Source organism: Heterodontus francisci, chromosome 29 (assembly GCF_036365525.1).
Source record: "Heterodontus francisci isolate sHetFra1 chromosome 29, sHetFra1.hap1, whole genome shotgun sequence".
Lineage (NCBI taxonomy): Eukaryota > Metazoa > Chordata > Chondrichthyes > Heterodontiformes > Heterodontidae > Heterodontus > Heterodontus francisci.
The window spans coordinates 43,662,329-43,677,838 of NC_090399.1; the positions used below are offsets into that span (position 1 = coordinate 43,662,329).

The following is a 15,510-nucleotide window of genomic DNA, read 5'->3' on the forward strand; positions in this document are numbered from 1 at the left end:
AGGAGACAACGTGTACAGAGACCTGGAGATGATGCGTAGACCAGGAGACGACGCGTAGAGAGACCAGGAGACGAGGATAGAAAGAGGGTAGACAGCATTGAAGCAGATGCTTCCAATGACGCACAATCAACAGGAAAGTACAGGGTTCCAGTAAAACATTGAGAGGTGAGGGACTGTGTTCCGCTTCCCCTGGTCACTTACTCCTTCCGTGTGCACCTCAGTCTCAACAGGAAGTCCCGGACCAATCTCTGTGGGCAAGGACTCCTCGTAATAGTCCTGATAAACGTAGTCGTAATCATAGCCGGGGTCACCCGGGTCAATATCTTCTCCAGTAAAATACTCCTTGGAATGCCCTGGGTCTCCTTTAGACAGGTGAGTGCTGGTGTCTACCTGCTCTTGCTGCCGAGGAGCAGTGAAAGAAAAGCGAAAGCAGCTGTTAGGTTAGTGACGCACTCCGCCCGTGAGCTTGATGATCATGGCTCGGTATCTTTGGGCCAAACCCAGGATGAGCCCGCCCATCTGGGGAATGGTATGCCAAAGACATACTCTGCCCTGATCATGCTGCCATTCACTGCTGCCTGGCACAGTGGTGAGTCGGGCACCCTGCTCTCAGCATCCTATCCCTTCTCTACACTCGGCCACAGACTGATACACCACGACTTACCCCTTTGGCCATGGTCTGTTTGTCCCTATAGAGGTGTGGGAGGAAGCAGCATCTGTTATGCTAGACGGAGTGAGGTGCAGGAATCGGAGCTAAACAGTAGTGCAAAGTGGATGGGGTAGTGTCAGACGCCTGTTATACCGCACACCCATTGTTGAGTCACCCAATGAGTCTGTTGAATCAATGCAACAGAACCTCAAGTGTGGCTTAAAATGGGCAATTCCCTTGTGTGCAACCACTTCAGACAAATTTCTACCTCGAAAAGCCTGAAGTTCAATTTTGCCCCCTGCAACAAAGGTTCACTAGACTGGTTCCTGGGATGAGTGGATTGTCCTGTGAGGAGAGATTGAGGAGACTAGGCCTATATTCCTTGGAGTTTAGAAGAATGAGGGTGATCTTATTGAAACAGATAAAATTCTTAAGGGTCTTGACAGGGTAGATGCTGAGAAAATGTTTCCCCCTGGCTGGGGAATCTAGAACACAGGGTCACAGTCTCAGAATAAGGGGTCGGCCATTGGGACTGAGATGAAGAGAAATTTCTTGACTCATGGGGTTGTGAATTTTTGGAATTCTCTACCCCAGAGAACTGTGGATGTTCAGTCGTTGAGTACATTCAAGACAGAGGTCCAGAGGTTTTGGGATATTAAGGGAATGAAGGGATATGGGGATAGTCCGGGAAGGTGGAGATGAAGTAGAAGATTAGCCATGATCTTGTTGAGTGGTATAGCAGGCTGAAGGGCTGAATTGCCTACTCCAGCTGATATTTCTCATGTTTTTATGTCTTTACAAGCCACAGAAGGTCTTGCACTGTGGGAAGTTGCCTGTGTCTCTCAGCAGACTTCCAGCAACCGGCCTCGCACTTCACCTTTTATTCTTATTGTCTTTGTGTGCGCTTTAGAATTTTGTGTTCATTAAAGTCAGAGATGTTATGCTGAGTAATGACATGCTGTTCCATTGCAGGTACTTAGTGTCTGCATCAAACACTCCTAGGACAGGTATAGCATGGGATTGGCTGGAGAGTTTGGAGCACTTCCTGTGTGCAATCAGCTGAAGCAGCTGCAACTGTGGGAGCATCAGCTGGAGAGGTGAGAGCAGATAAGTAAGAGGAGAGAGCTGTGAACTACAAAACAAGTTTGAAACTGATTCTCTTCACTGGAGTAAAGGACCTGTGAGTTATTATGGAGAGGTGGGTGTTGGAGCACTGGTGAACTGTTTTACTTGGACTGTTGGGGGAGGGAGGAGATACCAGAAGATCCAGGGGTGGGGCTGAAAGATTCTGTCGAGGGCCCCTGTATTTGCTTTTGTGTTTGCCTCCATCTTACACTAAGAGGGTTCCCTCCCCACCCCAACTGCATGGCTCGGGACGGCTGGAGCCACCCGGGTGAAGAAACTCTTCGTAACAACAGCAGAAGGTGAAAAGCACCGGTGGGTCCACCCGACCCGGGTGAAGGATCCCCCCCTGACCAGAAGACTGGACTTTGTCTTCTCGACAGTAAAGTGCTCCAAACATCAATTTAACAGAAACATCCTCGCAGCCTTTCTCTCCCTTCCACCACTCAGCTACCTATCCTCTCCTCTTCCTTTTCCTTTCCACCCCATCCTCCTCTACTCCCACCACCATCCCACCACCCTCCCCCATCATATTGGTTAAATTCTTCAAAACAAGACTGCTGCTTGCTTTATTTGTTAGGGGTGGATGTGGCTCTTCGACTCCCTGGCAAGCCCCTCTTCGCCAGTGGTGGGGCCTTCTCTCACGTATGCTGCTGTGGCTGCTGCAGCTGCACCTGTTGCCCCGTCATCATTTATGCTGTTAAATTCAAAGCATGGGGTTAAGGGCTACATCCACCCCAACATGTCAATATAGGCATGCGTAAAAGCAATGGCTGAGGTTGTCGGCCCCTCAGCCATTGTTGCTGCCTCTAAAATGTACGGGAAGGCAGTGTTTTTCCTGAAGACCGAGCAGATGGTTTCCTTGGCCCTGAGTAAGGGGCTCCGGTGGGCTGGACCTTTCTGCTATTGGACCCCCTGGAGGCCTCTGCGCAGGGGGGCAATTTGTCCAATATCCTGCCCTTCATTCCTGGTGAGTTCCTCCTCCCCCACCTGCACCATATGGGAGAGGTACAGACAGGGCTCAACCGAGTCCCGCTCGGTCTTCGGGAGAACAGCCTCCGGCATGTGTACTCCTTCCACCACCACCTCTTTATGTAGCTGGCGCAGGAGGAGCTTACAGAAAGCCTATTTAGTGTTGAGTTCCAGGGGCCGGCCTACCGCATTTTCTGGACCTCGGACGGGGCATGGTGCCATGCTTGTCAGAGGCTGGGGCATGTTCATAAGAGCTGCCCCAGCCTCCGAGCCGCCAACTCCGCCTTGGCGGCCCAGGGTGGTGCCGTCGCACCTTCCCCTTCTCCCCCCACACCTGCAACAACTGCCGCTCAGCTGGTTCCGGAGGCCCTGGTTTTCATGGCCTCTGGTGGGGAGGGGGAGACCCGTCCGGGTGGAAGGAAGGCGCAGCGCAAAGCAAAACACCCGAAGGCGCACCCCCTGGATAGAGGGAAAAGTGCTGAGACTAAGCTCAGCCCTACGGCTGATCCAGGGGACCCCACCTGCCCCTCAGCTGAGCTCGGGCCCAAGAATTCTGGGCAGAGGGGAGCGGAGGGAGAAGCAGAGGCCTCTACTGAGATGGAGGTCTATGAGCCTCCACGCCCCTCCCGAAATAAGAGGAGGAAACATTCCTCCTCTGAAGAGGGCCATGAGTTGCAGGGCCCAACTCCTGGCGCGGGTCCTCGGGCTGCCCCGCTACCAGCACCATGAGGGGTGAAAGCCCTGGGCGGGAACCCTCTGTCCCTCAGGATGGAGGTGGGAGAGACGCCCCTAAAGCTTTGAGAACTCCCAAGGAGGGGGGCCTGTTGACCCCAAGGGAGAAATCATTCCTTTGGCCAATGGGTCGGGTGTCCTGGCTGGGGGCGAGACCTGTGAGGGTCAACCCTCCCAACAGCCTGACGCTGCCACCCTGGATGTACCCGACCCAGAGGCCAATTTGTGTAATTCCCCATCTGCTGGGTCTGTGGGCGCTGGCGGAGCGGGAGATGGCCTGCTCCCTCGCCTCCAGTCCTGGCTCCGACTAGATTTCTGGAGTCCGGAACAACCAACTCCCCTACGTTGCTCACTGGCCTGGGGACAGAGGCGGTGGGGTTCCTGGGCTCCTGGCGCCCATAGGCTCCAGCCTAATAGTTGAACCCAGAGAGGACTCCTCCGCCATCAACCCTGGGGGTGGGATCGTGACGGAGGCGGGACCAGCTGGCGCGGCCGGGGCATCCGTCCCACAGAGTGTGGTGGGTGTGTCGGCTGCTGGCGATGACGACCCGGAGAAGGATGGCGACTCGGTGTGGGGCGCGAAGGATGATCTTGAATCCATTGCCTGTGAGGTGGTGGTCTCCCTCATGACTCCCACCGAGTCTCCTCTCATCCCCACAGCGGAATTTCGGGACTTCCTCGCGGCATGCAGGGGTTGCCGCAATAATGTTCAGCTGGCCCTCGGCGGGTGGTCGAGCTTGGCGCTGATCATCTAGTCTGTCCGCACCGACCTCAAGAAGGGAGGGAAGGGCGCGGGCATGAAACTGGTTGACAGGCGCCGATTTAGTGTGTTCCTCAATGGGTTGCTGGGGCAGTGGAAGGCCAGGTGCACTTCCACTCCCTCCTCACAGTGAGTTTTTAAGTACTTTTGACATGAAGATAACCACAGCCAGCCTCAACATCAACGGCAGCAGGGGGTCTCACCGCAGATTTCACAATCTCTCAGTCCTCAGGGAAGGGAGATATGCCGTGAGCTTTCTGCAGGAAACCCAGACCGTTCTGGGAGATGAAGACACCTGGCTCCTGGAGTGGCAGGGTGGGGTCTACATGAGTCACCTCACCCCTATTTCTAGTTGGGTGGCTATCTTGTTGGCCCCGACCTTTCAGCCGGAGATCTTGGGGGTCAAGGAGCTGCCTTCTCCAGCTCGCCGTTCGCCTAGGTAGCGTGCCGCTCCACTTTGTGAACGTGTACGCACCCAGGCCTGGCACATTGTAAGCATGCTTCTTTGAAGAAGTGTCCGCTCTCTTGAGCTCTGTCGATAGTGGCGAGTGCATCATCCTCGGGGGTGATTTTAATTGTACCCTCGAGGTGAGGGATCGCTCCGGTCCTCAGCGCGGCCAAGCGTGGGTGGAGGTTGAGGGAACTGATCAGCTCCCTTAACTTGGTGGACGTCTGGCGGAATCTCCATCTGGACTCCAGCGCCTTCATCTGGAGTTTTGGAAGAGGAGGGTCCCAAATTGACTGCCTCTACATTTCGCAGGCATACATCTTCCGTGTCTCGGCGGCCTACATGCGGCTGGTGCCGTGCTCAGACCACCACCTGGTGTGGGCAGAGTTGACTCCACTCCACACGGGGCGGGGTCCGCGTACTGGCACTTTAACAACTGGCTGCTGGAGGACGAGTGATTCCGGGACTCATTCCGTCAATTCCGGGCCGACTGGAGAAGGAAGCAGGGGGGCTTCCCCTCCCTGAGGCTGTGGCGGGATGTGGGCAAGGCTCACGTCCATGTCTTCTGTCAGGAGTACGCGATGGGCTCGACCAAGAGGCAAGAAACTGAGATGGGGCGCCTGGAGAGTAAGGTGCTCGACTTGAAGTCCCGTCATGGACCCGGCCCCGTGGCAGGCGTACAAAGAGAAGAAGGGCGCGCTGAGGGACCTGCAGCTCATAGGGTTCCGAGGCGCATACGTGAGGTTGCAGATCCAGATCCTGGAAGATTTGGACCGCGCCTCACCCTTCTTCTACTCGCTGTAAAAATGGTGGGGAGTCCGTAAGCAGCTCATTGAGCTCCTGGCCAACGATAGATCTTCTGTCACAGATCTGGAGGGAATGGGCCTCCTGGTCCGTACTTATTACAGCGCGTTGTTCTCTCTGGATCCATCCAGCGAAGATGCGCGCAGAGTTTAGTGGGGAGACCTGCTGACCGGCACACTCCACCATCTCTCAAGGGGCAAATCCCTGGGACCAGACAGGCTGACCGTGGAGTTCCTCAGGGCGTTCTGGGACGTCCTGGGGGACAATTACTCGCGGGTCCGAGGGGAAACCTGGCGACCAGGGAGATGCCCCTCTCCTGACGCAGCGCAGTCATAGTCCTGCTGCCTAACAGGGGCGATCTCCACTTGCTTATGAAGTGGCGTCCGGTCTCCCTCCTCAGCATGGATTATAAGATCTTTGCCCGGGCTTTGTCTACCCACCTGGGCTCCGTGCTGGCCCACATGATCCACCCCGACCAGTCCTACACGGTCCCGGGCTGGTCCATCCAACCAACATCAACCTGGTTAGACGCGCCTCCCTGAAGGAGTTGCCTGTCTTTTACTGGGATCTATTCAGAGTCTGGAACATGGTCGCCTCCAATTGGGGGAGGAGAGTGTCTCGGCTGTTTGGGTGGCCGACTCCGGGGACAGATCGATGGGCGGAAGAGACGCCCCTCACTGTGGGTGACAAGGGGGCTCGGGAGTGCGGAGCGCTCCCGCCCGAGCTGACCACAGCTCGGCTGGAGCTGCTCATCAGACCCAGGCCCTGAAACCCTCCTCGGGAGCCAGTCCCACACAACCTGAGCCGCCTCTTGCAAATGCCCTCCGTGCCATTCCACACCACGCAGAGGGGTTTCCTGTACGGGCTACTCCTGCACACTCTCCACTTCCTTACCCTCGTCAGCCGGCCGGACGCGCCCTGGCGATCCATGTTGCCATCTGGCAGTGAGGGAAATTCCCGGTGGAGGTCTCTCGATGCAGGAGTCCTCCCCCTTTACATCGGAAACCTGGGGTGGAGGGTGCTGCATAGGGCAGTTCCGAGCAATCGACTTTTAAGTAGGTTCACAGACTCCCAGGCCGCCTGTAATTTCTGCTGCCTGGACGAGTCCATGTTTCACGTTTATATGGAGCGTGCGAGGTTGCAGCCTCTCTTTGAGTATTTAAAGGCGCTGCTCCTCAGATTTTGGCTGCACTTCAGCCCCACGCTCCTGATCTTTGGGAACCCAGTGTGGAGAGGCGTGGGCCAGGAGAAGGATCGCTTTGCCGGTCTGCTCCTGGGCTTGGCCAAGGTGGCAATTCACAGATTCAGTCTGCGGGCCGTCGGGGGGCGGGGGGGGGGTCCGTCCGCCCTGATTGCCTGCCTCTGTTCGGCGGTTACGTTTACACGCGGGTGTCCCTGGAGGAGGAGCATGCGGTGTTCGCTGGTACGCTTGAGGTCTTCCGTGACCGGTGGGCAGCGCAGGGGCTGGAGTACATCATCGATGCTGAGAATGGCATTTTAATTTGAGTTTTGTTTTATTTATCTGTTTGTAATAAAGTTATTTATTTAAAATGTATATAAAGGGGGCCTGGGGAATAAAGGCCCCCTGAAGCAAAATAAAAGTGGCCACCTTAAAAGAAAATGGGGTTGGCTGCTGCCTGATTGGAGGTGCTGAGTGATTAATGAAAAGAAAAGAAAAAAAACGGGTTCGATACAGAGTATCACATGGATAATCATTGTTTCAGAGAGCTACCTCCGAGCCCTCCGTAACCTCAGGCTACGCAGGGCCACTCTATCCGGGCAGTTTATCACTTAACCTGCACCCCACCCCCACCCCGCAACCTTCGAACCGGCTCCCGCCCCCACCCCCTGTCAGTGCTCGGTCCAAGGTGAGCAAGGCTAAAACATCTCCCGTTGGGCACGAGTCATAGTTTGCACACAGATCACCCCAAGTCTCCACACAGTCGCCTTCCTTCACCAGGACAAAGCCCTCTTCAATCAGCTGTCACCTCTCCTATCCGCGCTCTCTGCCATGCCAGCCCTGCCTGTATTCATCCAAACTATTTTTGGGATCCATTCCTTCCCCCACCAGTGTGGACTGCCCTGGGATCTTCCCTGCTCTGAAGGCACTCTAGATGTGAAAATTGTTGTTGTTGAATGGTTTGTGGTCACAAATGGTTCAAAATCCCAGTCTCTCTACAGAGACAAGTCAGGGCTTGAGGCAATTAGAGGCTGGTTGGAGTGAGAGGCGGGTTGGAGTGGAGTGGGAGGCTGGTTGGAGTGGAGTGAGAGGCTGGTTCAGTAAGTGGCTGCTTCAGGGAGAGGCCGGCTGGAGTGGAGTGAGGGGCCGGCTGGAGTGGAGTGAGAAGCCGGTTGGAGTGGAGTGGGAGGCCGGTTGGAGTGGAGCGGGAGGGTGGCTGGAGTGGAGCGGGAGGCTGGTTCACTGAGAGGCTGGTTCACTGAGAGGCTGGTTCAGTGAGAGGCTGGCTGGTTGGAGTGGAGTGAGAGGCTGGTTCAGTGAGAGGCTGGTTCAGTGAGAGGCTGGCTGGTTGGAGTGGAGTGAGAGGCTGGTTCAGTGAGAGGCTGGTTCAGTGAGAGGCTGGTTGGAGTGGAGTGAGAGGCTGGTTCAGTGAGAGGCTGGTTGGAGTGGAGTGAGAGGCTGGTTCAGTGAGAGGCTGGTTCAGTGAGAGGCTGGTTCAGTGAGAGGCTGGTTGGAGTGGAGTGAGAGGCTGGTTCAGTGAGAGGCTGGTTCAGTGAGAGGCTGGTTGGAGTGGAGTGAGAGGCTGGTTCAGTGAGAGGCTGGTTCAGTGAGAGGCTGGTTCACTGAAACTCTGCCATTAACCACTGATCGAACTGATGCCAATTCAGATAACAGCTGGGTTGCATGACTGCCCCTTTAGCCTGAGGACATGGTTGGGTTACAAAGAATTTACAGCCCAGAAACAGGCCATTCGGCCCAACAGATCCATGCTGGTGTTTATGCTTCACACGAGCCTCCTCCCACCCTATCGGCACATCCGTCTTTTCCTTTTTCCCTTGTGTTTATCCAGCTTCCCTGAAATGTATCTGTACTCTTCACCTCAACCATTCCCTGTGGTAGCGAGTTGCACATTCTCACCACTCTCTGGGTAAAGAAATTTCTCCTGAATTCCCAATTGGATTTATTAGTGACTGTCTTATATTTATGGTCCCCTAGTTCTGGTCTCCCCTGCAAGTGGAAACATTTTCTCTACCCCTACCTTATCAAACCCCTTCATAATTTTGAAGACGTCTTTCGACTATCCCTCAGTCTTCTCTTTTTTAGAGGAAAGAACCCCAGTCTGTTCATGTTTAATTGATGGTTATAATCAGTCAGTTGTGGTATCATCCTAGTAATTTTGTTTTGCTCCTTTTCCAGTGCCTCCATATCCTTTCTATAATATGGAAACCAGAACTGTGCTGCAAGTGTGTTCTAACCAAGGTTCAACACAAATTTGAAGGCTGTAGTCTGTGAGCTGAGGAGAGAGGGTGGGTTGTTTGACTGGCACTCGAGTTGAGTACCGGTTGGCATCTCTGTGCTTGGCAACTTCAGGACAGTTCCTGCAGAGTATCTCAGTTCACGTGAAGAAAGCAAAAGTGGTTACATAAGGACAAACATGGCCATTGCCATTCATACTGCAGAGATGGACACAGGTGTGCGACTGCCATTCAGTGACTCGGAGGCACCGTCTCAAAGGCGTCTCTCTGACCCTCAATCTCTCGGGGCGGGACGAGGGTTGGGGTGGGGGGTGGGGAGAAACACCCCTATGAAACTCATTGGCATTCTTAATCCTGAATAATTTCATCTCTCCCCATTCATTATTGCAGCCCTCAATGGGTCACCTCATCCAAGTGACCACTCTACTTCAGATCATGAGTATCGACAGGCTATTCAGCTACAAAGCACCTCAAAGCTGGGTCCGTCCTGGTCTCACTTGGCATGTGACGGTCAGCAGAAAGAACCCTGGGCAATTTGTATTCCACCACCCCAGGCCCCCCCCACCCCCAACCCAGAGATGCTGAGTGCCGATTGTAAGCGCCCCCAGCCTTCCTCTAAATTCAGTACGGATAGGGGGGACAAACCCGGGTTCTTCCTGCTCGGTATGGACCAGGGATGGAAGGTTCACCCCTCGGCCTTCAGGGCCAGCTGTCCCGCGAGCAATCAGGTGAAAGAGGCACAGACCTGTGCGAGTGGCAGGCAGTCACTGTGGGAGCAGACACACACATGTAACCATCAACAGTAGACATAGACACACACATACACCATTGACTTTGATCCCTTTGAGGCTCCGCACACAGGGGAATAGGAGTTGCTTATCGCGGAAAAAGCACATTGGATTTTTGAAAGTTCTCCCATGGAATTTTTTTTAAAACTTTGTTCTTCTCTCTCGAATCCAACACCATGCACAGTGGTCAGAACTTTCATCCTCCTTTATCACAACATCCTCTACTGTAATCATTGCAAAGATCAAAGTGGGGGGTAGGTACAATGTAGAGGGAGCTTTACTCTGTATCTAACCCCGTGCTGCATCTGTCCTGGGAGTGTTTGATGGGGACAGTGTAGAACTCTGTATCTAACCCCGTGCTCTACCTGTCCTGTGAGTGTTTGATGGGGACAGTGTAGAGGGAGATTATTGGATCTGACAAATGAATCCTGGAGAGGGGTAGTGCAGTGGGAGTGTTATGCCATGTCTACCCCGACTCTTCCTGACCATCAAGGAATTACTGGTGTTATGGGAAACTTTGCATTCTTAGTTTCTCTATTGTTCATCTCACTGACTAGTTGACTGGCACTGGTGAAGAGTGTTTATTCCAGGAAAGAACAAATGTTGGAAAATCTTATTCCACATAGGAGCCTTTCAGATAAAACACCTTTGGAAAGAAAGCAGCGTGCAGGAGCCTCTGTTCATATCCTCCCACGACTGGCGGACTTTGTCAGGAACAGACTGCAATACCAGAATCAACCATATAAAGAATCAATGCACTGGCAATCGAGTGTTCACTCGCAGTAAACACAGAAACCTCTGAAAGGACAAGGACTCCCCCCACGCCTCCCCAAACCATCCCAATCCCTGGATTTTTCAGTCTGCTGTTCAACAAGCTAGCCCAGGAGTTAAGCTTGGTTCTAACCCTGAAATAATTCCAGATCATCTTTGAGCTCAGTTGCCACACCGGAGCTGGCTGATTTTAAGAAATAGCTAAATGAAGGGGAGTGGGCGAGCATTGTTGTCCATTGGCTGAAAACCCGATGATAAACCCACTCCACAGAAGTTTGAGGAAAGGGGCTGCATCCATGGGCTACCCCTCTTCCCGCCCCTTGTCTTGTCCTTCATCAGCTGGTCAGCTGTGCAGTGCAGTCTGACCCTCACATAGCCAACCCGCACCCCCCCCCCCCCCAACACCCTGCGCCGCCCAGCACCTACTGGCCCCACAAGCCCAATGGTCACAAACTCATGGCACAACAGCAGGACACGGACAGAAGCAAGTTAGCCACCGTTCAGAAACAACATTGCATATTGTAGGCATGGAAACAAAGGAAAACAAGGCCACAGTGTCTGCTAATCTCATTTAACTGGCTGCATAATGTAACAGCAAATCGGACAGAGGAGTGAGGGAACTGGCTGGTCAACGGTTCCAGGCCCATCTCCATGACAACACAGTGCTGGGATATCTAGTAGATGGCAGCCAGACAATTGCCTGTTCATCTCTGATGCTAACAATAAGCCAATCTGATGACTTCTATCTCTAGGTATCTATAGCAAGTAGTTATCACCCCTTACCTGTAGGCCCAGGAGCCTCCTACCTCCAGGTAACTATAGCAACCGGCAGTGGCTGCTTTGAACCCTGGACAAATAGATGTCATTGGTCAGGGGGGTTGTGCAGTGGGCATTGTTGGAACCCAGAGATTAGGATTCAGATATCCTCTCTCTCCTGCATGTAGGGAACCTGAGAAAAATTAATACAGGACGTTCTCCCAAACTGTTATTGGGCATATGTCCAAAGCATGAAATTAGGCACAAATGGTCATATGTCACCTGTGGAGGATGGGTCTGGGAAATAAGTTATGCAGTAGTGGGGGTGTTCCGAGATGGGTTACAGCACATTGCGGGCGTGGAGAACTTTGCTCTAAATCTACCATCCGTTCATCTTTCCAGTAGTGTCTAAATTCAGCAGCAAGGGCCAAAGCTGTTCCATTGTCCAGTATGGTCTGCCTCCGCCCAAGGAGCAGAGGTAAACCCAAATTATTAATCTACTCATGTCCTGTGGGCTCTCATGACATGCTGGACCGGGGTTGCGGTGGGAGGGGTCACCAGAATACGTTGAGCAAACCAAACCAAACTGAACTCAACCAGGTTTCACATTACAATAGCCTTGACAGTGTGGACATGCTGGTAAGACGTGGCCTGGGACATTGGGAAATTCCACATCCTGCCCCTGTAGTTTTCCGACTATTGGTTTTAACAGGCAGGGTGATATGGGCCGCCACAGCAGGAACTCTTGATAGTCTCTTTGGGAAAATCCCGACAATTCACCGTACTGGAAATCTGGAACTCTCTCCTCCTAAAAAGCCTGTAGATGGGGATCAATTGGAATTTTCAAGACCGAGATCGATAGTTTTTTTGGGTCGGTCAGAGTAACGAGGGGTAAGGAGAAAAAGCCAGCAAATGGAGATGTGGGCACCGTTGGCAAGGCCAGCATTTGTTGCCCGTCCCTAATTGCCCTTGAACTGAGTGGCTTGCTAGGCCATTTCAGAGGGCAGTTAAGAGTCAACCGCATTGCTGTGGGTCTGGAGTCACATGTTGGCCAGACCAGGTAAGGATGGCAGATTTCCTTTCCTTCAGGACATTAGTGGACCAGATGGGTTTTTAATGACCATTGATGATAGTTTCATGGCACCATTGCTGAGGCTAGCTTTCAATCCCAGATTTTTATTAATTAATTGAATTTAAATTCCACCAGCTGCCGTGGTGGGATTTGAACCCGTGTCCCGGGGCAATAGCCTGGTACTCCGGATTACTAGTCCAGTGACATTACCACTACACCATCGTCTCCCATACTGTTGAGGTGCAGGTCAGCCCATGTTCTGACTGAATGGTGGTACAGGCTCAACGGGCCGAATGGCCTCCTCCTGTTTCTATTCGTGCTCGGCTCCCATGTAGGATCAAACTGTCTTTGGTGGCGGTGCCCAAAAGAAACAGTTAGAAATGGTATGCCGAGTTCATAAATGGAGGCCTGTTCACCAGCCCAGCCACTGGAGAAGGGAAGGGGCTGGAGAGAAATAGCTTCTCTCTTCAGAGTTTTCCAAATAACTGTTGTACGAATCCAGGAATCGCGTGGGTACATTACTGAGCAACACCATGGCAGTGATGAATCATTGGTCTTGGTGCCAACTATGGTTCCCCCTTTGGCTGTTACTGCCCAACATTTCTGTTACACACCATGCTTTGGCAGGGATTGGCAACTTTGAAAGAAGCCTATTTGCTAACCCAAGGAAAATGGCCACGCGCTCCTCCTGCAACAGATGCATCATGGGGCTTGAGGTCAGGAGGCAGAAGGCAAATCCAAAGAGCATCGGAACAGGAGGAGGCCATTCAGCCCCTCGAGTCTGTTCTGCCATTCAATGAGATTATGGCTGATCTGTGTCTTAACGCCAACCACCAACCTTGTTCTGTAACCCTTACTACCCTTACCTAAGAAAAACCTACCAATCTCAACTTTGACCCCCTCAGCCTCAACTGCTTTCTGGGGGAGAGAGTTCCAGATTTCCACAACCCTTTGTGTGAGGAAGTGCTTCCTGAATGGCCTCGCTCTAATTTTAAGGTTACGCCCCCTTGTTCTGTACTCCCCCGCTAGAGGAAATATTTTCCCTCCCTCTCTACCCTATCAAATCCTTTAATTATCTTAAACACCTCAATTATGTCATCCCTTAATCTTCTATACCCAAGGGAATAGAAGCCCAGTTTACACAACTTGTCCGAGTATTGTATCCCTTTTAGGCCTGGTATCACTCTGATAGCAAACTGGTCACTCGTTGTCTGTACTAGGCTATGACTAGAGGACGGTAGTTATGTGTGATCTAAATATAACCTGCCATCAAGTGTTCAGCTTTTCATCAAACTACATCATCCTTTCCAGGGACACACCCTTCACCCCCACCCACCCTCACCACGCATACCCCTCCCCCCACTGCCCCAAACCCAGCCAGGTTCAGTCCAGTTCGGCTTCACCGTTGCTCATCCCTACTGCACCTCCGAGAGAGTGATGAGAAGATGGTGGGCGCGGGCAGTCGTGTTACCTTGGTTACATCACTCTCGATGATTTGAGGAACCTCCTCTGTGAATGGCACTTCAGTATAGTCCTGCCCATCCGTTTGTGTCTCAAATGCAATCTCCTCTTCATACAGAGCTGGGTCGGTTGGATCCTACACCGGATCGTAATGGGAGAAGAGTGCGTTAGTAGCTGATGCGCCTCGAGGGCGAGAAGGAGAAGTTCAAGTGCAAACAAGGAGAAGGAGCGGTGCCATGAGGACGAGAGGACCATTATCTCGGAGATAATGGATCGCCAGAGCAAGACAGGTGAAAATGGAGGTGGAGAGAATGAGCGGGTGAATGAGAGGATGAAAGGAGAATAAGAGAGATGGCGGGATTATCCAGGATCTTTCCGCCGTGCCCAAGAGGAAAGATCGGGATAATGGCCCTCTTGATGGTTGTGGTTCTACCTGTTGGAACCCGTTCAATCGGGTCTTCTGCTGGACGGTTTTGGCGGAGGCTTTGGCTGCAGCGGGCCTAGGCTTGGTCACCTTGACCGCTGGGTTCCGGACAGCGGCCAACTTGGCGGAGGCAGGCTTCGGGGGGGACGCCTTTTTTTTAGGGGCCGCGCTGGCCTTGGACGGTTTGGCTTTCGCTTTAGCAGTGCTGCTTCCTGCCTGCTTCCGTCCATTGGCTTTCCCTTTCTGGAAGATGGTGATGAAAGATGGAGTGGAGGAAACCATGAAAGAGAAGAGAGAGAATGGACATGACCAATGACATGAAATGAAATGATGCAACAAATGGCGGCGATGAATCCCAACGTCCACTGATCTGGGCTTTGACTTTGGAGAGTGAGCACCAGGTGGGAACACTAATAAGATGAGTTCTGCTGCCACATCACAGACGTGAATCATCCCTGCAATATAATAAATCCGAAAGTCATGCCTGGCATTAACTAGTATACGCAGAATCGGAATCCAAAACAATGGGCTTCCACCTTAGCCCATTTTACACTATGGCACAGGTAGGGACAAATGGAGAAAGTCTGCTCCCCTCAAACACTTCCTTCTGGAGGCGGCCAGCCTGCTTTTTGATTACATCTCTTGTGAATTTCTTTGGGAGGTTTGACTATGCTAAAGACACTGTTGTTGTTGTTAAGCCGTCTTCTGCCGCTTCCAAATTCCGATCGTCTGTGTTGGTCATTGGTGATGTGAAGAGCCTCATGATGGCAGTTCCACATTTGCCTCAGACCATCTGTCTCAGTCTCCGTTTCCCCCTCTCACACACACTGTCCGTCTGTCTGTCTCAGTCTCAGGTTCAGTTACTCTGACACACACTGACCGTCTGCCTGTCTCAGTTTCTCTCTCACACTGACCGTCTGTCGGTCTCGGTTTCTCTCACACACTGCCCGTCTGACTGTCTCAGTTTCTCTCTCACACTGACCGTCTGACTGTCTCAGTCTCAGTTTTTCTCACACACTGACCGTCTGACTGTCTCAGTTTCTCTCTCACACTGACCGTCTGACCGTCTCAGTTTCTCTCTCTCACTCACCGTCTGACTGTCTCAGTCTCAGTTTCTCTCACACTGACCGTCTGACTGTCTCAGACTCAGATTCTCTCTCTCTCTCACTGACCGTCTGACTGTCTCAGTTTTTCTCACACACACACCGTCTGACTGTCTCAGACTCAGTTTCTCTCACACTGATGGTCTGACTGTCTCAGTTTTTCTCACACACACACCGTCTGACTGTCTCAGTCTCAGTTTCTCTCTTACACTG

At 52.6% G+C, this 15,510-nt stretch overlaps 1 protein-coding gene across 1 annotated transcript in view; it reads right to left on the minus strand.

The window, feature by feature from the left end:
- Window positions 1-15,510, minus strand: part of LOC137345808 (collagen alpha-2(XI) chain-like) — a 730,020-nt gene that overhangs the window by 497,885 nt on the left and 216,625 nt on the right. The window contains exons 7-10 of the mRNA XM_068009057.1: window positions 14,832-14,923; window positions 14,204-14,649; window positions 13,781-13,906; window positions 202-399 (exon numbers count right to left, since the gene is read on the minus strand). Of these exons, the coding sequence (XP_067865158.1) occupies window positions 202-399; window positions 13,781-13,906; window positions 14,204-14,649; window positions 14,832-14,923 (862 nt within the window). The remainder of the gene's footprint in view (window positions 1-201; window positions 400-13,780; window positions 13,907-14,203; window positions 14,650-14,831; window positions 14,924-15,510) is intronic.